Source organism: Molothrus aeneus, chromosome 14 (genome assembly GCF_037042795.1).
Source record: "Molothrus aeneus isolate 106 chromosome 14, BPBGC_Maene_1.0, whole genome shotgun sequence".
NCBI classification, from domain to species: Eukaryota; Metazoa; Chordata; class Aves; order Passeriformes; family Icteridae; genus Molothrus; species Molothrus aeneus.
The window spans coordinates 2,977,317-3,002,383 of record NC_089659.1 but is presented as its reverse complement, the minus strand read 5'-3'; the positions used below and the strand labels follow the sequence as shown (position 1 = coordinate 3,002,383).

The following is a 25,067-nucleotide window of genomic DNA, read 5'->3' as shown; positions in this document are numbered from 1 at the left end:
TTTCCTGCTGATGCAGAAGAAGACCTGCACCCCACCCCAAGGACTCCTTCCCCTCCTTCCCCCTGGAATTCTGTCATTCCCCGTGTACCCACTGCAATATAAATACCAGGAGGGAGAAATGCCCAGTCTAGCACCCAGCCTGCTGTCATTCGGCAGGGGCTGAACCTGATTACAGGAGGTTAATTAATGCCCCACATCTGTAAAGCTCAACGGTTTTTAACGACTTGTTTTCTTCGGGGGAGAGATTAATTGATGTTTGCCCTGAGGAGACACACGAAGGAAATTTGTCCCTGAGAGGAAGAAGCATGCAGGAATGCAGCTTGGAGACCCCAGCAGGGCAGAGATGGGAAGTGCCTGCCTCCTGCCTTCCCAGGAAATGTCACTGCCCTCGGCATCACTTGCAGCCAGACACTTTCAGTGACAACTGTTGGGGAAGATGAAGCAGGAAAGCCTTATAAATGTGATTGCCTGGCAAAAGATTTTGAGAATATGGAAACTATAAGCGAGATTGAAATGAAAGCAAGCTTTGAGATACCTCAGTTACTGAACAACTGGAAAACAGTGGCATGGCCAGCTGAAGGTGATCCCCTTTTGATGGAACAACACCCTCTGCTTGCAGACAGGCCCAAGGGTCAGAGCAGAGCCTGCCAGCTTGGCAGAAGGGGCCCAAAGAGGAGTTTGTAGGGTTTAAAATGTAACACAGTGTGGTAATGTAATGATTCTTATAGGCTGTATGGAAATGCTGTAGGATTTGTATCTTGTACTAGATTGGTTAGTGAGAATTAGAATATTCAACACAGAAGATTTATGGTATTGTAACAGGAACCTTGCTCTCTTAGCTCTTGCCTCTTAGCTCTTACCCCTTTTACTCTCTTCCCCTCTCATCCTCTCTCCCCCTCTCTCCCCTCAGTCCTGCTCTGAGCTGTGCCTGGCAGCTCCCAGCAGGGCCCTGCCCCCAGGCCCTTTGCAATGAACCCCAAGTTCCAGCCCTGGCTGCAGAGATCTCCCATCTCCATCTGTCCCAACCGTGCTACCCCCAAGGCTCCTACAGACAGCAAAGTCTCCTGTAGCATTTCCAGTGTCACTTTCCCAAGCAGGGGGCTCATGCTGCTCACTAACTCCATGCTTTGCCTCAGTCATCTGGAGAGTTCAGCCCTCCAGCCCCGGGTCTGTCAAGGGCAGACTTTCTGATGGGGCCAGTCCCTGCTGCCAGCTGCTCCAGACACAAAACCATTAACACAACAGCCCTCCCTGGACCCTTCTCTTCAGTTAATTGTTATGATGGGTCCCTCTAATTCATGTGGGATTGTGTGTAATGTGTCATTGCATCACTCGAATTATTCAAGGGAAAGAATGATGAGTGGTTTGTGGCCCAGTGAATAGCAAATGCTGCTATTCTTGTGCCACTCTTAGGCTGGGGCTTTGTCTTAGTGACAAGCCTGTTCATGACAATAAAGGACAGGGAATTGGAGAAAATGGCCAAGGAGAGAATCTTTGTTTTCTGTCCCTCATTCCAGTCTCCCTGGAATGTGAGGAGTAGCAGTGAACAAAGAGAAAGCACTCGAAGCATTGAAACAGACTGATAAATGCCTTTGTGATAAACTGCTTTTCTGCTCATCTGGAAGGTCAGTGGTCCAGTTTTTCTCATACTTTTTACCATTATAAAGATCAGATGTCCAAAAGAATCAGCAATTTGACCAAGTGAATTTAGGAGCCACTTGAATCAGCAGATAATCAACAACAATTGTGGAACCTGTTCAAGAAAACAACTCAATACTCCCCTCTGTGCTTCAGCCAGGAAAGGAACTCACCCACACACATCCCTAGAGACTTGTCCAGGAATTTGGAAATGGAAATAGTAGGAGAACTGCTTCTGGTTCTGTTTTTGCTCTGGTTTATCTTCCAAAATAAAACAAGAGTCGCCCAAAGCAGAGGAGGAAGTTTCTACTCTCTCTGTACTGAGTGCCCGGCCAGGGACACAAACAGCTTCCCCCACTCCTGTTTTGCTCCCAGATGCTGCAGCAGAGAAGTTCAGCACCTCCCTGTCTCCAAACCTGTCATGTTAGTGGTCAGAATGGAGAGTAAGTGCCTACTGGTTTATCTGAAGTCCTGTGCACACAAGATTTTGCTTCCTTCCATACTGTTCCTGACCTAAAGAGCCTTAAAATGCAGAGCCACGCTGCTTTAGCTTTCAGTCTGTTGACAAATTTAATCATCAAGGTACAGATTGGCTTTTGGGTACACAGAATGAGATTACAGTGGAGAAAACAGTTTTGAACATTCAAATGAAAGTTCAGTTTGACAAGGGCTCTACAGCCCCGAGCTGCCTCAGCTCAGATCCATCCTGCACTGGGATTACTCAGGAATCTCACATGGTTATACAGCCAGGAGACTCTGGTATTACAGATGGACATGATCTAATTTCAGGTGGGAAGACTGTGGAAAAAGAAATTGCAGGACTGGGCTCCTGACACACATGGTTTCACATGAGAAAGCAGAAATAGGATAAAAAAATATACCACAACACCCACCCCCCAAGTTCTGAGCAAACATCAGGAAGCAGTGGGAAGTTTCCCTTTATACACCCAAGGTGGTCAGCAAGGTTACTCCACAGGAGGAGACAGGGGCAGATCACAGCCCATGAGCCTTTTCCAGCTAAGGAGCTTTACAAACAGAGCAAAACCTCCTCCACAGGCATGATTCAGGCTGGTGAGCAGAAATCCCAGCTACCTGCTGGCAGAACCTGGGGGCAGCAGTCTCCAGCAGCCCAGAAAGGACCCACATGCTGCAAATCAGACACATGAGGCACACAGGGAGAAATAGCAGCAGAAAGAGAAGGGGTAACTCACAGCAATGAGCTGGTAGGAGTTGTTCATCATGGCTATGAGCATGTTCAGCAGCACAACGAGGGAGATGACGTTGTAGGTCCCAAACATTGTGGCCCCAACAAACTCTGTGAACTCGTGTCTGGCTTTCACGTTGGTGACGTAGAGATTCAGCAGCCCAAACACAGACCAGAAGAGTGACTGGAGGGTCTCAAAAAGCCTGCAAAGAAAACAGATTTTTAGCTGGCTTCCTGATGCTGGGGGGTGGAAAATGATCTTTTTCTACACAGATATTGGGAGACACCACTTAGCAGAGCCTTTTATCCCTCCCTGGGGACAGCCTGTGCCCAGCCACAGTGACCCAACAGCCAATGCATGTGAGAGCTGTCCCATCAACAGCATTTGCTGTCTGTCCAAGAGCCCACATCCTTGTGAGAGGCAGTGAGCACAACTTCCCCAAGGAACCCAAGGCTCCCTTTCCCACTCAGCACATTGCACAGAACAGCCACAATATATTCCATTTAATTAAAATTGCCATGCTGCGATGCTGCTGCTATCTATAAACTCTCCTGTTTAATCAGTGCTTGCATCATTAACATGTCTGCAGGATAAATGCTCAGGGAACCCATCCCCAAACGTGACTGCAGCAGTGAACAGTGCACAACAACAAGGCACCACGAGGTGGGACATGGCAGAAATCACAGCACTTGCACCTTTTGCTCTAATTTGCTGTGCTCTGTTTGGAATACACCTGCCCAAAATACTGCTCTGTTTGCAGGGCACCTGCCCAAAATACTGCTCTGTTTGCAGTAGATCTGCCTAAAATGCTGCTGTGTTTGGAATGCACCTGCCCAAAACTCTGCTCTGTTTGGAATACATCTGCCCAAAATGCTGCTCTATTTGTAGTGCAGCTGGCCAAAATGCTGCTCTGTTTGCAGAGCACCTTCCCAAAACTTTGCTCTGTTTGCAATGCACCTGCCCAAAACTCTGTTCTGTTTGGAATGCACCTGGCCAAAATGATGCTGTGTTTGCAGTGCACCTGCCCAAAACTGTTCTCTTTGCAATGCACCTGCCCAAAACTCTGTTCTGTTTGGAATGCACCTGCCCAAAATACTGCTGTATTTGGAATACACCTGTCCAAAACTCTGTTCTGTTTGGAATGCACCTGGCCAAAATGATGCTGTGTTTGGAATACACCTGTCCAAAACTCTGTTCTGTTTGGAATGCACCTGGCCAAAATGATGCTGTGTTTGGAATACACCTGTCCAAAACTCTGTTCTGTTTGGAATGCACCTGGCCAAAATGATGCTGTGTTTGCACTGCACCTGCCCAAAATACTGCTGTATTTGGAATACACCTGTCCAAAACACTGCTGCTCTGTTTGCAGTGCACCTGCCCAAAAACACAGCTCTGTTTGCAGTGCACCTGCCCAAAATCTTGCTGTGTTTACAATGCACTTGCCCAAAACTCTGCTGTGTTCACAATGCACTTGCCCAAAACTCTGCTGTGTTCACAATGCACCTGCCCAAAACGCTGGAAACTCTGAGTGGCTGGAGCAGCAGCTCCCACCCACTACAGGCAGAGTCCCTGGCAAAACCCTGCAACCACTGCTCCGTAATGACCCAGATGAAAGAGAGTCATCACATTAATTCAGCTCAAGAGTTTCTCTTCTTTTGAAGGCTTCCTTCCCTAGATGAACCAGACCTGACCCCACTGAGCTGGTGAGATCATCCCAGGTCTCTCTGCTTCCAGTGACCTTTCGCAGTCACGTCAGACACGTAATCAGCAATCGAAGTAATTGCTCTGTTTGGGCATCTTTGTTTTGGCTTTCCAAAGTATGGCATTTATATCATCCAAAAATGACATTTATATGCCTGTTTAAGAGTTTCCATTTTGGCCTGAGGTCAGCAGATGTGTTCAAATGCGACTTCTAGACACATCAATATGAATAATTCAGATGCTTTACTTGACATACCAGGAATCTGTTCTCCCATCATCTCCAGGCATTTGTTCACATGTATCCCCATGCCTTATATGAGGATTCTGTTTATACTTTGTGGATGTAGCTTATGTTTTTCACTGGCCAAAATCATAAAGATGCTCCCTCCCAAAAAAAATACTCCCTCCAAAAAACCTCCCTCCCAAAAAAAAACTCCCTCCAAAAAACCTCCCTCCCAAAGCTCAGGCTGTTTGTTAGGCTTATTAAATAACTAGGGTAGTAAAATACAGATTAACCAAAGAATGCCAAGCATTTATTTACTAGAAGTGCTGGAGCACTAGCTGTCTTTTAAAATATTTATAGTATTTTTACTATTAACAGTAGAAACACTACTTGGGCTGTAGGTACAAGAGAGACAGGGGCTCTAATCATTGAACTGAAATCAGCTCTAGAAGTGGTCAGTGTGTTGTTCTGGGTGCACAATATTACCCAGGTGTGTAATCTGGGCCCAGACTAAAGCAAACATTCACATGTGCCCTTGACAAAGACACCAAGTGGTTCCTGCAGCTCTGCAGAGCAGTGAGGATGCTGTGAGGTGCTGTGTCCTCAGTGTTTAATGACAGGACAGGTCCACAGCCTCTTTTCACAGTCCATGTTTCAGGGCAGGCTCACACTACTTTGGAGAAGCAGCTATAAAGAAATAGAATTTTGGAAATGGTGATTGAGAGGCTCCCATGTCCTGCTGAGTGTATTTTGAATCCTAATCAAACACAAGAATTCTCAAAGCTCCACCACTCTCCATGGTGGCTTAGAGAGAGCAAGTGCCCCCTGTGCCACAGGAAGCTGTGCCCAGGGGAATGGCAGAGAGAAGGACACAGCAGGCAGGGAGATGTGACTTCCTCCACCCCTTCCTCCTCTTCCTCACTCTCCTCTCCCCGCTTCAGTTGCCAGCATCACAGCTATAAACATCTTTTCCAATCATCTGCCTAAGCAGCAGGCACTCTGCTTTCTGAGGGATGGCAAGGCCAAAGCAGAAAGCCTTAAATTATTCATTACTTCCCCTCGTTGCTGTCACAAAGGAATATTACTTTTCCATGATCTGTGTGTGCAATGCAGAAAATTTCCTCGCCAAGAAAATGTTAATCCCACCCTTTGAGAGTAATAGGAAATAACGTGGCAGTAAATAGGTATCACACTTGACACAAGCTGCACACACACCAGGGGTGTCCTTTTTGCTCCCCCTGAAGAATTAGAGCTCATTGTGTGAGCCCAGGAATGCTGGTGGGAACCAAAGTGCACTGATTCAGAGCTCTGCAGATTTATTCCTTCATAAGGAATGAGCCATGAGCAAAGTCAGGGTCCCCAGCCCTGCCTGGACTGGCTCCAGCCTCCTTTGCTTCCCCCCCAAAACAATATTTGCATCTGCAGCTGCTCCTTCCCAGCCACTGCCCCATGCTGTGCATCTGCTCCCCAGCCAAACGTCAGCTTGTGCTGGGGGTGTTAATAAAGACCATTTAAACTTTTAAGAACACGTTAAATAAATTTCTTAAGTGAGCCTCAAACAAAAAGTACCTGCAGAGTGTTCTGTCCCCTGCCAGGAGACCTCACTCCTAATGGATCTCCTCCCACTAGGATTTTGTTTTACACAAACCTCTGCCACAAAGGCTGAGCCCCCTCAATTTCCTTTCTGTGCTACATTCCCTTGGCAGGGGGTTTAAATGAATGTTAGGGTGGCAGAAATTGTGGTTTGTATTTAAGCTGATACACACTTTCTGCTAAGTGCTTCTTGTATAATTTTTAGCTCTCAAGACATTACACCTTCTTACAGACATCAGGATGGTTGGTTGGTTGCTTTGTTGTTTTTTTTTTTCCTGCTGGCTTTTTCTTGTTCTTTTTCTTCAGTCAAATCCTGCTGTTGCTTTCTCCACTTACCTGACACAATGAAATCTGTAATAAAACCAGAGTGCAGTGGTGGCAGGCCCAAACCAGAACTGAACACATCTGTTCACCACAGCTCCAGAGAAAGGCAGGGTTTGGTACTGGATTTTGTAGGCTTGACCCTTCCTGAGGTAGAATTTACCCCTTAACACACACTGTGCTTGCCAAACTGGCTGCTGCATCAATGTGGATGCAGATCAAGGAATAAATTTGTTATTGAATTCCTTTGCCAGGGCAGCACAACACACTTCTGGGGCATGTGAGGCAACTGAAACAGCAAAAGGTCTGAAATCTTTCATTCTGTTCCCCATTAGCACAGTGCAGGTCCATTCACTTCCCTCAGACAGAGATGGGTTTCATGAGAAAATTAATCAAGCCTGTGGTGTTCCTGCTCTGCAGTGGGAAATGGCACATGTCTGGTGTACCAGGGCCTGCTGCTCTTGAAGGATGGGCTCTATCCCATGAAAATTCCATATTTCTTTTAGGAGAGAGCCCACAGGACAAAGCTGGAACCTCTCTTCTCCCAACCAAGTCATGTGGCCTGAGCCATCATCTGTTTTTGATAACAGTGCAAATACATCCCAAATCCTTTCTTAACCCCAAACCTTCAGCTGACAGAGGGAGGAGAATTATTGGGCATCATGACAAGTTTTATTTAATTTAGCATAAAGTGGTGGACAACAGTTTTGTTTTGCTTGTTTGCAGGGCGTGGGCCTTTTTCTAGACCGTGCTTTATTTATTTCTCCTGCCATTGTGAGTTAAGTACTGTGCAAGCAGCAAGAACAATCGGGTGGGGGCTGATTATTATAATTATTTCTACTATTAGTAATTAAAACAAATACATCAGCAAGACAATTCATGTCATTTTTCAGCATGTGCTCGCTCTTTCAGCTCTGCCAGATGTCCTCACAGCAATTTCCATGCCAGCATCTCAGTAAAGTACCAGCATTCCCAGCAAAAAAAAAAAAAAGGTTCTGCTGGGATTTTAGTCTGCAAGGAAATCAGAGAAGCCTGCAACATGACATATCCATAAAAATGGTCTAGGTGAGATTGTTGTTGTTGCTGCAGGCACATTATTTATTAATTCCTGTCTTTAACAGGTTTATCCCTTATTTTCTTCATTTTATTCAGGTTCCCCTCCTTTCTTCAGTAATTAGGCAACAATTACTGCAGCAAAATTACACTTCCTTTGCCAAATCTACTGAAATTGTGCATAGTCATAATAAGATTTAAGTTGCAGGATCATGCAGGGAAACTCCTTGGTCTAGAACTAAAAGGTCTCCCAGTGCCAGACCTAAGTGAGAGTCTTGGTGACAGCAGAGCTCAGCACAGTGTCTGCCCCAGTTAACTCCCACCTTTCCTGCAGGGCCAACCACCTCACCTGGCACTTGCAAATGAATAAATAAAGGCTCTGTCAGTGCAGTGACAGGCAGAGGACAGGGGAAGCAGCTTCAGAAGCAGAAAGAGAGGGTGTCTTACGTGGAGAAGGCATTGTTCTGTTTCTCACATCGGATCCCCTTGCAGTTGTTGGGTTCCTCCGAGGCACTGGTCTCATAATAAAAATAAAGCTGGTTCAGTCCATTGGCAAAAGCCAGAAGCACCAGGCAGTAGATAAAAAGGAATTTGAGGATGTCTAGCAGCATGCGTCCCAGAGAAATCTGCAGGGGTCCCAGGTGTGAGTTGGCTGTAAACAGGGAGATGAGGCGCAGGGAACTGAGGATGTTGGATATTGCAAAGAGAGCTTCTGCAATCAGGGTCGGGTGCCACATCTCCCACTCCTCCCGCGGGCGAGAGCCGTTGTACTGGCAGGAAGGAAGGAAGAACAAGGGCATAAAAGTGAGATGAGGTGTAATGACTCTGAGGAAACTCCACTCCAAGGTCACACCCACTGATCCAACCCTTCACAGGTAAATCCTAACCAGGTACTTTTTGTGGCACAAAAAGGGCTTTTAATTATCATTGCAAGGAGCCCCCAACGCTGGGAATAATGTGCTCTGACTCCATGATTCAGAAGGCTGAACAATGGCTTTATTAAAACTATACTAGATTACACTGATACTATATTAAAACTATACTAAAAAACTATAAAATGATAAAAACTATATTAAAACTATACTAAAGAGATACGAAACTATACTGTACTGTACTATACTGTACTATACATACTAAAGAAAAGCCTGTGACTGCCTGAGCCAGCCAGGACACAGCTTTGAGTGACTGGCTAATCACTCAAAACCACTTTCACCCATGTCCAATTAACAAATCACTTCAGGTAAACAATCTCCATAACACATTCCACACATGCAAACACAGGAGCAGTGAATAGAGATAAGAATTGTTTTCTCTTTTTCTCTGAGGTTCTCATTGCCTTCCCCAGGAAAAATCCTCTGTAAAGAGAGCTGAGGCCACATTTAAGCCCTTACACCCCAGCTGCTGTCAGGCTCATAGTCAGGATTCAGGACTGAAGCTGACTTGATGAGGGCAGAGATGAAGGTTTAATGATGCTTTTTTATTAATTATGCCTACTACATTATGACACCCTGATGGTGAGAGATGTAGGACCAGGTTTTTTTTAGAGGCTTTGGCTGTTCTTAGCCTAAACTGAAAACTTAGGATTTTTTAAAATTTGTTTTACTTTTGAGTTCACAGTCTGTGGGTTCCTTATGTCCATGGCTTCATACACAACCTCCTTCTCTTTCAACATTTAAAGGGGTTCAGATTTTAGCAGGTTCCAGATGTAAATTTCCAATTACTTTTGTTCTTCTCCCTCCTAAATATGTCTGCACATTATAAACACTGCATGTTCCAGAAACAATGGGAGGCAGGGGGAAGGAAGGGAAGAAGAAAAGCAGTGAACTATTGGATGCTCTCCCTCCCATGTAATCTCAAAGAAAAGAGCAGGCAGCCCAGAACCAAAAGGCTTTTTTCGTATTAATTTTCTTATTAGTTAATTTGTCATGGCAATTTTAGGAGAGTTGCTAAAGCAGAGATCTTAATTACAGCTGAAACTGGGTACAGTTGAGTGCATCAATTACAACATTAACTGGGTTTGTAATGTAGCTGTAAAAGCAGAAGCATTTTCTGAGCAAAGTGCAGCCAGATGCGAGCAGGTACCACAAAAGATTGGTTCTGTAAAATGTAACTGCTCTGGTTCTGTGAAATGTAAAATGTAACTGCTCTGGCTTAACGACAGTGGCACAGAGAATGGAGTCAGAGACATTTAACATCAAGGAATAATTGTCCTTTTAACATTTGTCTCCGCTCATTTAGCATGCATAAAAAGGCAGAACTGCACTCAGGATAACACAGCTAAAACCATAACCAGCATGTCTGGGCCTCCTAAAATAATTCTGTACCTCTGAAAAGGAAATGGTACCAACATCACACTGACAGGACGAGATTGCAGAGACTTTCTATTTAAATCTGAAGGTCCAATACACAAACTCCAGTGTATTCAAGGGCTCCCAGTTTTTTCAAGGGCTCAGCAAAAAGCAGGTTGATATTTCAAACTATCCCTCTGTATGAAGGAGATGAGACATGATACAAAGGCATTTCAGCATGACCTCGGATTGCTTCTGACATTTCCAAACTGTTCTTTATTACATGAACATCATGGCCTGAGCCTGTTAACTTGATTTGAAGATGGGTCTTCAAATGCCTACAAACAGGCAGAGAGGTGAACTTTTTGTGGATATCCAGCAGTGGGGGTGGGTGGGTGGGATTGGGAAGCAGATTTGCTTCTGGACAGCAGATTTGCACAGTTATTCCCAATTCCCTTCTGCAGGCTGGCTGGACACAGCAGCCCAGGGCTCTCTGCTAAGGTTTAGCACAGATTGCACATAAAGGTATGGGGAAATACCTTCTTTAAAGGTATTAATATTTTAAAATGTATTCAATATTTTAAAACATTGCTTTATAAAGAGGTGTGGGACACTCTTCTGTGTAATATTTAAAGCAATAAATAAATAAAGCAATATTTAGGTCATTAAGGTAATATTTTGGTCCTTTATGAACTGATGGTATCTCCTCACTTTGCAAATAGAATCTTTAGAGCAGCCTGGCATCACAGGTAACAGAAAAACTGCAGATTTCAGAGTTATTTAATGAAGCTGGGTATCTGGGAAGGCTGGACTAGTTTGGTTTGGTGTCTGTTCAAAAGATGAAACACAGCAGAGATGTACACAGAATAGTACAAATAAATTACACCATGCTGTCACATTTACCCTTCCTCATTACACGATAATTCAATGCAGCAAATGGAAACTGATTAAGAAAGTATTTCTACCCTATAATTAGCCTGAAGATTCCATTGGTATCAGACAATATTAGAGCCAGGTCTTGGAACCAGTCAAATCAAGGAATAAAAAAATGTCTTCACGTAAAAACAAGGATGGAAAGCATTTAGTGTCAGTATGCAATTTATTTTTTTCTGCTATTTGGCAGAAAGTTAAATGTCCATGTAATCCTTTGAAGTTCTAAGAAGTGTTAGAATATGGTATATTGGCATATATCCCAGCCTCTTCCAGCTCAGGGCTGTTCTATAAATAACAAATCATGTTGCAAAATGTTTTGAAGCCATTATCAACGTTATAAACCCTCACACTGCAGAGCACACTGCAGCCCCTGAGTGACACAGGGCAGAGGGAACTTCTGGGACCACGTGTTTCCCACAGAAGATTTTCTGCACCTCTCAGAATTGCCTGACATGGCCCTCATCAGGGGCTGACCTGAGATGGGCCAGGTTTAACCCACGAGGGTTTGATCTGGGCTCAGATCTGTTCCTGCCAAACCTTCTTTGTGTGCTGGCCCGTGGGGTTTTGGGGTTGACCTGCACGTTTCTGTGGCTCTTACAGGGAGCACAAACAGAGCTGCACCTCCTCTGGGGCTGGGCTTTGGCTGTGAGTTTACATCCCAGTGTGTGGCTGCACAACCCCTGGATGCACAGCTCCTCTAGTAATTCATGTGAGCAAGAACCAGATTGGTAACATTTTAAGTTTTGTCCATGTATTTTGCCATTTCCAGGTTTTTGGGTTTGTTTTTTGGTTTTTGTTTTTGGGGGGTTTTTTTTGTTGGTTTGTTTTTTATTTTTTTATTGCTTGTGCTTTAAAGACCAACCTTTCAAGTCTGTAATTTCCTCCCTGGTTCTGAATGTTGGGAGAATAAAAGACATAATCTGTTCCTGCTTTGATGCTGTTACAGAGCTGCCTCTTCAGGGAGCAGCAACCAGCTTAAAAGCTTTTCCCTTTGGAAATCTGACTCACCAGGGCTGCAGCCTTCAGGATTTAACAAAGGCCCCATGGCAGGGCTGTTTGCACTCTGGAGTCAATGGGCTTGGGGAAATTTTCTCCTCTCTCCCCCTGTGCCTGCTGGGCAGGACTAAACAAGGCTGCTCTGGGGAAGGGTTTGTCCTGGTTATTGGGAGCTGGGCTGCCAGAGGTGGAGACCTTGCAGAGCTGGGAAGAGCAGGAGTGGCCAGGGAGCAGATCCCAGTCACTGATTTACACCTGAGTAATTCCACTGACTGCAGTGAAGCTGCTGCTGATTCATACCAGGGGAAGAAGTAGGCCAAGCACGAAGCTCCAGCTGAAGCCAACGAGAGCTGTTGCATAAGGAATTTTACTTTTGTGTCTTGTCTTTGAAAAAGGGAGACAGAAGGAAAGTGCTTCAGGCCATCCCCTGGCTTCAAACCCTGTGCATATGCTAATTTGGAGCATCAGAAGTTTATAAATGTGGAAGGTGCTTTTGAGGATGAGCTCTGATGTGGGCTCTCACCACAAATAGAACATGACAGGGAAGAACCTACAGGGTGTTAAAGCCCCAGCTTGCTCCTTTGTCATTTCTCTGCCCACAGGTTACATATTGAAGAGTGACTTGACCCCTTTATATCAGATTATCAGAGAGAAGCCTCCTAATAACAGTCTTGCTCTTCTCAGTAGACCTGTCACAAGCTTTTGATCACTTATCTCCCAATCTGTAGGATCATACAGATTATAAAACTTGTCTCTAGAAGTTTTCAGGTAACCCTGTTCTTGTTTTCCTTCTACCATTTTATTTAAAAGCCATGTTTTCACTATGCATTGCTGAAGGAGGTGCCAGCACAGAAAACAAAAAGTGCCTTGGCAACTGAGTAGCTACAAAAGGCGCAGAAAGTGGAGAAATTTCTCCCCAGTGCCCAAACAATCTATTTAACTTTTAATCAAAGAGTCGGAATGAGCAGGATGTTCATTCTCCAAACAAAATAGCTTTCCAGGTGAATTTTCAAAATTGGACTGCTTGAAAAGCTGCTATTTTCTTTGCTTTGTGATTTTGATTTGAATAGTTCGTACCCTGTGTACCACAGCTCTCACCAGCACATTACAAATTCCCTCTCCCAAGTTACTGTACCTTGACATAGGCAACAATTTTAAGGGAGATAGTTGCAAGATAGAGGGAGTTCATTGCAAAATCCATCAGATTCCACCAGTCATGCACGTACTCATTGAATCCACCATCCCACATTTCTTTGATTTCTCCCCAGATGAAACCTGTAGAAAGAAAGGGAGTTCATTACCATGACAAGGCATTATTTGCCATTAAAACCCTGTGTATATACACATGATGTAACAGCAGACAATTTGAAATTAACAGCTTGGAAAAAATGCCTCATCCCTCCTGCCTTCCACAAAGTACAATGCTGCTGATTATGAGACATTTTACAAGTCTGTGGGGAATGCAGTCTGGAGAGAGCTGAAAAAGACCTTGGTTTCCTACCCAGGGCTCCAGATATGCACATGAGGAGACTGCCTGAAACACATGTTATTTATAACCAGGACGAGTGAATTGGCTCAGCTGAAATTTGCTCTACGTGAATAAACTCTTCAAGCAGCTGTATTTGGTATAGTTCCTAATAGATTGTCTGCTCTCACAGACACTGTGAGCAATTCATTGCTCTGTTGGACAGCACTGATTTTCCCTGACTTTCTCTAGCAGCACCAGAACCAGCTTCTGCACGCCAGCACAGCTCCTCCCTGACCTGGAAATATCACCCCAAAGAAGGAAGGAATGGATCCATTCTCCGCTCAGCCCCTGCATTGATGCCTCCTGCTGTAGAAAAAGCCCACAGGGATTATTTGTGAGGAAAGGTAAGACTCAGCAGGAAGCAGGGCAGTGACTCACCTCGTGTCAGATATGGCTGTGGGGTTTGTGAGCTGCTTGTTCCCAAGGATACGGCCAGAGCCCATCATGCCAACCCTGAAATGCCTTCTGGTGATCATTTTGGGCACTTGCTAATGCTCACTGTACCTCCCTGCAGCTGAAAGGGCAGCTTCTGAAATTCATCACCAGACTGCTAAACCCACCTGACACAGTTCTGATTATAAGTGACTTCTATGTCCTTTCTTGCAGAACTGTTTAAGTATTTCTGAAAGCCTAAGTTCCATCAAAAGGCAAATGGCAGCTCCTTCATGCCCTGGATGCTTCTGAAAAATGGCTTTAGAGCCCCAGGTATTTTGAATTACCCACTTGACATTATCCTTGAATGAAAAGTAGAAATGTGTGAGGAGGACACAAAACAAACAAAACAAAACAAAACAAAACAAAGTACACCTCCAGGTGCATTGCCAATGTAATTACCCCAAGTGCAGCCCCTGCCTAACCACAGGACAGTGCAGTGGTCACTGATGTGCTGCTTGCAACTCAGCTTTAAGGACCTGGATGTTCAATCTGAAGAGCAGCAAAGTTGCAATGAACTGCTGCACGCCCCCAAATATCAATCTGAGCTGCTCAGCTGCCAGCCAGCAGGTCAGTGGCCACACCAGCATAATGTCAGGGCCAGCCAGGTAATCCCATTACAGCTGCCTCCACGTCTCTGCATGCACACAAACCCATAAAATAAAATAAATCCATGGAGAGGAGCCTGTTGAAGAACTCATACACTGTATTTATAGTGAGTTATCCTTGCTGGTTACTATAGCTACAGCAATGCTGTGTGTGCCTGCTCTCTCTCCTTCTGTAGTGGAAAATATTTTGTAAGTAATAACCTTTAATCTGGTGAAACTGTTCTAATTTCTGTATTTGATAAACAGTCATACAATATCTCTGTTTATCTGAAACAAAAGAACTCAAGAACAGACAGCTGTAAAAAGGTTTTTTGAAGGGATTGTGCTTTTGAAAGGTTTTTTTAAAAATGGATTATCCTTCTTTCATCTGCAAATCAATTTTACTGAAATGCCTACCATTTCCCTCAATTTTAACCATGAATTTAAAGATAAAGTGAATATATGACCTAAGCTCAGAAAAGACATTTAACCCCCTGAGCTTACTCTGAAGTTTCTACCAACACCTGCATTTGAGTGCATAAATCAGCTTCATCAGATAATGGTGGAGCTGTGCAAGGAGCACAGTGCCCTGGGTCACCACCCAAAGTGATTTGTGAACATGTCTGCAACTCTTACTTTCCTTCCTCGTTTTCCATCAGCAGTTTTGGGTTTGGCACAGGAACAGCTGGGTTTGTTCAGCACAGAGCCAGCCTGAGCCAGAGCCACCACAGGAACAAGGAGCAGAGTCCTGGTGTCACCAGGACAGGGGAGCCAGAAAGGTGTGGGGAAGCAGGAGAGCCAGAAAAGTGTGGGGAAGCAGGAGAAAGGTGTGGAAACCTCTGCCCGTGAGCAAAGTGCCTGGTGACGCTCCCAGGGATGGCACATGCTGGTGGCACACGAGGGACATGTGAGCTGGTCAGGATCCGGATGGAGCTCCCAGGCTTCCACTGCTGCTGTGCTGGAGCTCACTTGGGAAGGGTAAATAGTCCTCTCTCATCAAAAATACACCCATGTGGCTTCTCTGGTCTTCTCTCATCCCATCACAGTGCCTCACCTGAGCACCCTCAGCACACAGACACCTCCTCCTCTGCCCAGCTGCCCAAGCCAGACTGGAATAAGAGCCTCACATGGAACTTCAGACAATCAACACTCCTCCTCCTCCTCCACATCAGAGCACTTGATGCTGATGTGGCCAGTGATTATCAGCAGAGCCTGGGCCTTATCTTCCCTCTCCTGCATTCCAGCAGTTTATCTGGGAGGAATAAGCCAGGCTGGGGGCAGGTCAGGGAGCAGGGAGAGCAGAACCAGGCTCTGGGCACTGCAGCAGGCACAGGACAGAGCCAGCAGCAGCAGGGACACTGTGTGTGACCCAGGAGCTCTTCCCAACCTGCTCCTCTCCTCTCACCCAGCCTGGGGAGGCAGGAGGGAGTGCACCATGCACCTGCCATGGAGCACTGGGGTCATGGCCAAGGGCACATCAGGTGGCACAGAACAGCAGAGCAGCCCTGGGCCAGCAGGAGCTGCTGCTCCAGGAGGAGCTCAGCTGCTCTGTGCAGCTCCTGCAGCTGCCTGACACATCTGTGCAGATGCTGAGCCTGGGATGAGCCCCACACAGCTGCTGTAGGGGAGAGTCAGGCCCTGCTCGGCGCTCCTGGTGTGGGATTTATGGGGTTTACCTAGAACCCAGGGAAGGACTGGGTGTGGGATTTATGGGGTTTACCTAGAACCCAGGGCAGGACTGGGTGTGGGATTTATGGGATTTGCCTACAACCCAGGGCAGGACTGGGTGTGGGATTTATGGGATTTGCCTACAACCCAGGGAAGGATCAGCTGTGGGATTTATAGGATGTACCTAGAACCCAGGGCAGGATTGGGTGTGGGATTTACAGGATCAGGTGTGGGGTGTATCTAGAACCCAGGGCAGGACTGGGTGTGGGATTTATGGGATGTACCTAGAACCCAGGGCAGGATCAGGTGTAAGATTTACAGGATTGGGTGTGAGATTTACAGGATCAGGTGTGGGATTTACCTAGAACCCAGGGCAGGATTGTGTGGGGGATTTACCTACCTAGAACCCAGGGCAGGATCATCCACTCCACGATGGTGGGAGGTGGCCCCTGCATGTGGAGGTCTGTCCTGACGATGTGCTGCGACGCCAGCAGGAGCATGAACAGAAAGGTCAGGTAGGAGCCAGTGTGGCAGATAAACTTGATAAATGGCTTTTTAATGAACAGTCCCAGCCTGCTCTTGGGTGCAATCAGGTATGCCACGGACAGCACGGGGAACAGCAGTCCAATGGTGACACAGGTCAGGAGTTTCACTGCCCAGTGTTTCCTCCTCCAGCCTGGAAAGCCGTCGTACCACAGCGTTGCTAGCAGCTGCTGGCAGTTTGGCTGAGCAACAAACTGGGGAGGGAGAAACAAAGAATAATTATGAAATTATTACTGACTGGTACTCCACGTGCACTCCCTCTCACTTATGTGTTAGAGCCCCCTCAGATTACATGTGGGGCCAGCTATGGGCTGGAAAAGCATATTTTGGAGATGAAGGGAGGGAAGGAGGGAAGTTTCACTCTTCTTTTTCTATGTAGGATTTAAGATTCCTGTTGGGAAGGATGAAAGCTTGACAAGAAAGTCTTACAGATATGTGTGCTTGGCAGAAAGATTTTTGAGTGTAGAGTCTGAAGAAGGAATAGAGATGGAAGCAAGTTTTGATATAGAAGAAAAGAATTGCTGAGCCAGTCTCACTGGATAACCAAGGAGGCAAAGGGTGTGTTAGTTAGAAGGGGTTTTTATGGCTTAGAGCAAAGGATAAACCCACCCCAAACAAGAAGATGTTTTTACCAAGCAGAAAGAGAGCACAGGCAAACAAGGCAGCAAATGTGGCAAGTAGAAAAAGGTCTCAGAATTTTCCACTGCAAGAAAACTGAAAAACAACTTTTAGCTTAAACTGTAATGCACTAACTTTGAGTGATTGGAGAATAGTAACATGAATATGGTAATTACAGTAGTTATGATAGGCTATAGATAATAGTTAAGGTATAGATTGGTTCTCTGTATTAAGATGCTCAGCAAAGAAAAGTATAAAATGCATTGTAACCTAAACCAAAGGGTGTCCAGGCCTGCCTGCAGCTGGAGCTGACAGCTGTGGGCACAGCTCTGTCACCCACAACCCTGGATGCTGTAACCTCTTGGATGGAATAAACTGCATTTTGGAGAGCCCCTGGAGTCCCACATCCCTCATTTTGGCTCTTACAGATTCCTTCTCATGGAAGAAATGTTTTTTACTTGCAGCTTCCTTCTGCAGATCAGCCGCTCACCACACACACAGCCTCGTGCCAGAGCAGCACCAGGAGGATTACTACAAGCTGCTTCTCTCCCCATGTGTTGGAGCACGTTCCTTTTCACAATGTTTCAGGTTCAGACCGCCTGGAACAAGTCACTGTCAGCATCCTAAAGAAGTGACTCAGGGATGAGGCAGGAGGGAAAAGGTGCAAAGCTCTGAGAGTGTTGTGTGAGAGGGAGAACCAGAGTGTGTGTGTGGGCTGGGCTGGCATGAGACAGCCAACAGCAGCGTGAGGTGTGCCCAGGTGACACCTGGTGGGAAGCAGGAGAGCACATTGGGAACCCAGCCTGGCTGCTCAGCAAGGGATGGAGCAGCTGTAAAATGCAAGGGTTTAAGCAAAAACTAAAAGGAATCTAAGTGACATTTGACAGTTTACTTTCACTCTGTGAAAAACAGCATTGTGATGGTGATTTTGTGCATCTCACCCATGCCACACCACACTGGCTCAGGGTGAAACTCCTCCAGGCTACTCTCTGTCACAGACATCTTTCATGAAAAATCCTTAGGATTTTTCCTCCTGAGAAGCTGAGAGGCCTCAGGAACAAAATGTAACCAATGGTTATCTGCTGCTGTGGGATGCAACAGGTGCATCTGGGATTGGGCTCATGGGGTTGTTTCTAATTAATGGCCAATCACAGTCAGCTGGCTCAGACTCTGTCTGAGCCACAAGCCTTTGTTATCATTCCTTCTATTCTATTCTTAGCCAGCCTTCTGCTGAAATCCTTTCTTCTATTCTTGTAGTATAGTTTTAATATAATATCTATGATAAAATAATAAATCAAGCCTTCTGAAACATGGAGTCAGATCCTCATCTCTTCCCTCATCCAAGAACCCCTGTGAACACTCTGTCACAGCTCTCATCCCAAACAACCTCTGGGATTTCAAACCAAGCCATGGTATTTCTGCTCATTGCCAGAAGGCTTCATGTTCCTGGTCATACCTGGACAGCCCCATGGTTTTCAAGGCTTTCCAGACCCAGAAATAACCAGAGATGTCTGCAAGACCAAGACAACTCTGTTTTTCTTCAAAAATCTTTAGCCCACACCCAAATCTTTTAAAGACGCCACAAAAACTGCCCAGTATTGGGAGAACTTTTAAGCACAGTTCTCAGAATGCTCTAAACAAGCAGAGCACTGGCATTGCTATGCTCAAAATGACTAAACCAAGGTCAAACAAAAGGACAAATTAGTTGCTTGTTCTGATGAAGTCATTCACTTCTGTAAGTATTTTTAGATTTTGGGAATATATTTTATATGTCTTAACAGGCTGTTTACATCAGAATCAGACCATTTTTGGACTGAGTAGCTCAAATCTATGGAATGACCCAAACTAGCAGAGAAAATAAGCTCTCCAAGGGAACTATCTGGCATTTATGAAGCTGCATTTTGATGTGTTATTACAACAATAAGCTTCTGATTACTTCTGCATTGGCACATAACTGAAGACACTCTGCTCCAGAGGGCTTGGGAAAATAATATCAGAAGAGTGTGTGATTTGGAATCAACCAGCACATGCAGCAGCTGAAAATGGGCCACAGCTCATGGGGCGATGGTCTCCAGAAAAAGCCAAGACCTGCTGCTTGCAGTGATGAGAAAATATTATTGTAAAGTTCCATATATGGGGAGAATGATCATGAAGTCACAGAATCCCAGAATGGTTTGGGTTGGGAGGGACCTTAAAGGTCATCTTATTTCCACCCCTCTCCATGGGCAGGGACACCTCCCACCATCCCAGGCTGCCCCAAGCCCCAGTGTCCAACCTGGCCTGGGACACTCGCAGGGATCCAGGGGCAGCCACAGCTGCTCTGGGCAGGTAAGAGAAACAATTCCACAGAAACTGGAAAACCACCAAGCAGTGATTGGTGTTTGGCTGTGTTTTAACTCTGATTTCAGAAGGGTCAGCGCTTTGTGCTTAAAACCTGGAAGAAACAGAAAGTTGCAGTGCTCTGTTTTCTCAGGAGCTGTTACTGGATGTGTTCTGCAGTGACTCACAGGGCAAGAGATGCTGCTGCTTCTCTGAGATGAGGCACAACTTTTTCTTTTTTTTTTAATTTTTTTTGAGGGAGAAAATGTTATAAACACATTTTCTCTTTATCACATATGATAGAAGGCTCTGAGGGGAGAATAAAACTGTTTTTCCCTTGAGTCAAAGTCAAAGTCATTTGAGAAATCAAATGACTGTATGTTCCTCTGGTTGCTGTGCAACTTGCAAGCATCTTAAAAGTGCCTCTTCTCTGCCTAATAGCTCATTTCTAAAATCTGCTTTCTCAGTTGTATCTGATGTTAGTTCTTCAAATGGAGACAAATTCACACATCATGAAAGAGCAGCTTTAAAGAGCAGATTGGCAAAAGGGAATGGAAATGGAAAAAGCCATTAAATTTTCCAATCAAGCTGATCCCAACCTCAATGAAAATTGCCCAAGGGAAATTTAAGCACACCACACAAAGAGACTCCCTAATGTCATAAAGCACCAAATGCTGTGTTTATTAAAGGTAAGGCCAAGCACTTACCAAAGTTGACTTTTACTAACTTGTATTAGTCCAACTTATTAATCACAGATCTGAAATCAGTAAGCACTGATGCTTTTATCTCCAGTAGTGCAGTTGGCTGAAAAACAAAATTTCCCAGTGTGCAGAAACATTGGAATTCTGAATTTTAATAAAGGAAACCAAGCCACTGGTGTGCTGCCTACCAAAGAATTTATTGGTTTTTGGTGAGTTTGCTTCTAGGTGCTGTTAACTAAACTAAACCCCCAAATTCATTGACCAGACTAAACAACTGAATGCTCAATTATTAAAGATTGTCTAGGAGTCATAGTGCCAAATCAATTGACACCAAATACAAAAGTATATTCTTTTAGGTGTGAAGTACCCTGAAGCTCTGGCAATACTGTGGAACTTTTGTTATCCTCCATAATTTCAAATTTCTCCATAAAGTTGAGGAAATTTCTACTTTGCAAATAGCAGAGCAGAGAACTGGAAAAACAACTTGACATCTTCAACACCACTTTTACCAAGGCTTTTCCTGAGCAAAAGTTAATTTTCCACGCAAGTAACCCCAAATGTGTTTTTTTTCACATTTTTGCAAAGCCTTTCATGTGCCACAGCCCGAAATAGTGCCTGTGTATATCACAGCCTTTTATCATTTCTCATGAATGTACCGTGTATGACAGGATTTGGCATCAAATCAAAGTTTCTGCACAACAAAAAGCAGGAAAAAACCTGCATTTTGTCCCAGTTTTGTGGATGGGCCAGAGTCACAGGCAGATGCACTGCACCAGAAGCTCTGCTAAGAGAACACATGGCTATCAAACACTATTTCTCCAACACTTGACAAGTATTTTATGCAAGGGCTGCTGCATTACAGGAGCCTCCAGTCTCTACCACCAACAGCAGCACAAGCATCACCCCACAGGCAGGATGGAGAATGTTCTGACAGCTGCACCACTGAAAAGGAATGTCACCAAGAGGTGGCATTTCTGCTCAGCTCAGTGCATGCAGGAACTGAACATCTGATGCTGTGCAGGGTTTGGCTGGGCTAGAGTTAATTCTCCTCACAGCAGCTGGGTTTGGTTTTGTGCTGATAACCCAGGGGTGTTTGAGCTCTCCCTGAGCAGGGATTGCACACAGCCAGGGCCTGTCCTGCTCCTCACCCTCACCATAACCTCTAAAATCCTCTAAATTACCTAAAAATAATCCTCTAAATAACCTCAAAAATCCTGCCACTGTTCCATCAGAATTGATGGGTTTAACACCTTCAAGTTGGATTGGCTCCAATATTTAAATGAAAAGGAGGAGCTGGGGGGGCACAGCCAGGACAGCTGATCCCAGCTGACCCCAGGGACACCCCAGGCCTTATGGCATCACCCTCAGCACACAAAGCTGGGGAGAAGGAGGAAGGGGGAACATTCTGGGTTTGTCTCCCCAAGTCAGCGTGACAGTGATGGAGCCCTGGGGATGGCTGAGCTCCTGCCTGCCCATGGGACACAGTGAATGAATTCCTGCTTTTGCTCTGCCTGCACACATGGCTTTTGCTGCACCTGTTCAAGCTGTCTTTATCTCAGCCCACGGCTTTTCTCACTCTGCTCTTCCAGTTCTCTCGCCCATCCCACGGCAGGAGTGGGCGAGTGGCTCCTGGGGCTGAGCTGCTGCCTGGGGTTAAAGCACCACAGAAGGACCTGCCCAGGGTGGTCCCCACCTGCAGATGCATTTCTGGAGGAGCTAATCCCAAAAACAACCTCCTTGTCCGTTACCTGTTGAGCAGAACCCGTCCCTAGCTGAAGATACAGTTCACAGGGAGGTCAGATGCACCTCAGAGTCCCTCCTTGTGAGCACAACACCCCTGTGATACCTGTGAGCAAGGTGCTCAGTCTCCTGGCTTTTGAAAATGGGGATAAATATCTTTTCCTTTCCAAGAAATGAGATCAGCAACTCCAGTCATAGTTGGGAAGCACTCTAGAGATTACTGCATACAAAGTCTTTTATATTCTCTTCTTCTTCTCTCAGCCTTGCCAGGGTCTTTGTGTAACATTTGGCTTGCAGGTGGATTGTGCTATTAGAGAATTTCATTTTCAATGTTCATCACGCTCATTGCCACCTAATCCTATACCAAGGGGGATATTTTTAAGGGGGAAAAAAGCAACTGCTGGATGGAGTGTCTTTTCCTTAATAACTAATCTTTACTGATATTTTTAAGTCACCTAAATTCCACTTCTCAGGAATTAAATGCTTTCTGCTTGCTGTCAAACACAGAAATTATGTTCCACCCCCCCCTCCCCTCATCTATGGGGAAATCCCTGATCTCTCACAGTCATAAGTAATTTAGGATCAGACACAGATGAGTTGAGATGTGAATGCCTCAGGGAGCAACTGAAATAGCTCCCTGATAGACATCACAGGGGCTGAGCACAGCATCCCTCTGCCTTTATTCTGATTATTGTGGCTGCTGCCAGCAGCCTCTTGTTTGGAGTTTGCTGGAGTTCTTGTCGCTGATCTTGCTGCGGATGGCGAGGGCGAATCCTCTTCATAGATGAATAACCACTAATTTGGAACTGCAGAGCTCTGTCTTAATCAGCAGGACCCAGTTCTTGTATCAATTAGCTCCAGCAGCTCCCACAGAGGTCACCAGTGAGAGCCAAACACGGCCTGGGAGCCATGAAATCACCTTTGGTTCCTCCCAAAGGTCAGAGCTCCCCAACATCCCTGCAGCCCAGAGCATCTCAGACCTGCAGGGCTACTGGTAACTGTTCCAGATTGCAATGCAAGATGTTTTCCATTACCATCTGTATGGCAGATTATCTTTGTCAAGTGGGCAGTTTGCCTTATCTCTCTCTCTGAGTGACCACAATCACTCCTCCCTCGGGAGGGGACACCTGCTGATAACAGCTATGGAATGTCCCTGCATGGCTGATAAGAGCTACAGCATCCCATTGGGAGATGTGAGCCCAGGGGGAGGAGCCAAGCATTCCTACCTGGATATAATCTGGAGATTCTGGAACACCAGCACAGCTTCTGCACTGGATTCCCAGAGGAACAGCAGCTGCCTCTCCTTCCCCTGGATCTTCAGAGGCAGAATCCATCCTTCTCTACAGGATCCCTGCTCCAGCAGAGCCACCCCTGACACTGCAGGAGGGCTGAGCCACAATTCCAATGGCACTGCTGCCAGCACCCTGACCCACAGGGTGTCAGGCTGGGTTCTGACTCTGTCAGTGTTGTTCCAGTGTGCTGCATTGTTTATTTTATCCTTTTATTTTTTTCCTTCCCTATTAAAGAACTGTTATTTTCCACTCCCATATTTTTGCCTGAGAGCCCCTTAATTTAAAATTTACAGCAATTCGGAGGGGTGGGGAGGGTTTACATTCTCCATTTCAGGGGAGGCTCCTGCCTTCCTTAGCAGACTCCTGTCTTTCCAAACCAAGACAGTAGCACTGCGTGGTGCTGCCCTCCACAATTAAAGCCACTCAGACTTTGGAAAGGCAGATCTTCTCGGGAACAGAGCTAGATTTTGCAGCCTGTGTGCAGTGTCTGATGCAGCAGCACATCTTAGAGAGGTCTGCAGGGAATGCAGATTCCCTGTGAATCCCTGTCTCCCATGAGAAGGAGAAATGCCACTGCCATTCTCCACTCAAGCAGCACCACACACTTCCAGGGCCACACCAACCCCTCTGTTTCTACCAAGAACAGGATCTTCTGAGGAAGAATGGAAACGTGGTGGTTGCAGCAGGGTTCCCTGATTGCTCTTCAGGGAAATTCCAGTGGGCAATAGTCAAAGAGTCTCATTTCTAAATTAGCCCAAGACAGGAGAGAGAAACTCTGTGTGGCCTAATTTGATGCCTGCAGCAGAGAGCCAGTGAGCCCTGTGAGACCACATATTCCAGAGCAGAAATGCCAGCCTCCTCAAGTTTGCAGTGTTGCAAACAGTGAGATGAATAAGAAAACCCTCTTTTGTAGCACATTTCTTTTTAAAGTTCAACCTTGTTAATGACTGCAAAGTTATTTACATTCTGCTGCCGAAGTGTGAGCTGCAGAGGGTAAACACCTAATGGCTGTTCATCCTGTTAATTAAGTACTTTCTGCAAGAGGAAAGGGAAAAAAAAAAGGAGAAATGAAACAAAGTAGTTGGAGGGGGGGCTGTGTAATGTGGGGGAAAGGGACTACACAACTCAACATTCCTCATCAGACACTTCCAAGACATAACAGGTTTTTTGCTGGATGAATATCCTATCAAAACCACAGCTGTGAGTAGCAGCAGTGAAGCACTGATGAAAATCCAAATGGCAGCATTCCTGCCATGAAGGAGATCACACAGCTGAGCTGGACCAGCCCTTCAAGAAAACCAGGTGCTACCCAAACTGCTCAAACCCTCAGCTGGTGAATAAAACAAACTCCAGATCCTCCACAGATGAACATATGGCCTCAAATTAGACAGGAATTTAGTTTAATCTGTTCTTAAAATATTTTAAATTATGATGACACATGAATCTCAGCTAAAGGTCTCCTATCCATAATAGATCTCTCTGGTGGTAGCAGACATGAACTCAGCTTAAGTGGCAGCAATTGGAAATTCAGTAGTGAGGTGAATGCTGACAAAAGGAAAGAGTGAATAACCTCTAAAATCCTGCCACTGTTCCATCAAAATTCATGGGTTTAACACCTTCAAGTTGGACTAGCTTCAACATTTAAATTAAAAGGTCCCACATATCCTAGGACAAAGACAGATTCTTGC

The 25,067-nt window shown here is 45.5% G+C and overlaps 1 protein-coding gene across 1 annotated transcript in view; it reads right to left on the bottom strand.

Annotated features, from left to right (window-relative positions):
• The window catches only part of TRPC5 (transient receptor potential cation channel subfamily C member 5), a 108,348-nt gene that overhangs the window by 27,385 nt on the left and 55,896 nt on the right, over positions 1-25,067 (bottom strand). The window contains exons 4-7 of the mRNA XM_066559270.1: positions 16,567-16,903; positions 13,087-13,226; positions 8,182-8,504; positions 2,850-3,045 (exon numbers count right to left, since the gene is read on the bottom strand). Of these exons, the coding sequence (XP_066415367.1) occupies positions 2,850-3,045; positions 8,182-8,504; positions 13,087-13,226; positions 16,567-16,903 (996 nt within the window). The remainder of the gene's footprint in view (positions 1-2,849; positions 3,046-8,181; positions 8,505-13,086; positions 13,227-16,566; positions 16,904-25,067) is intronic.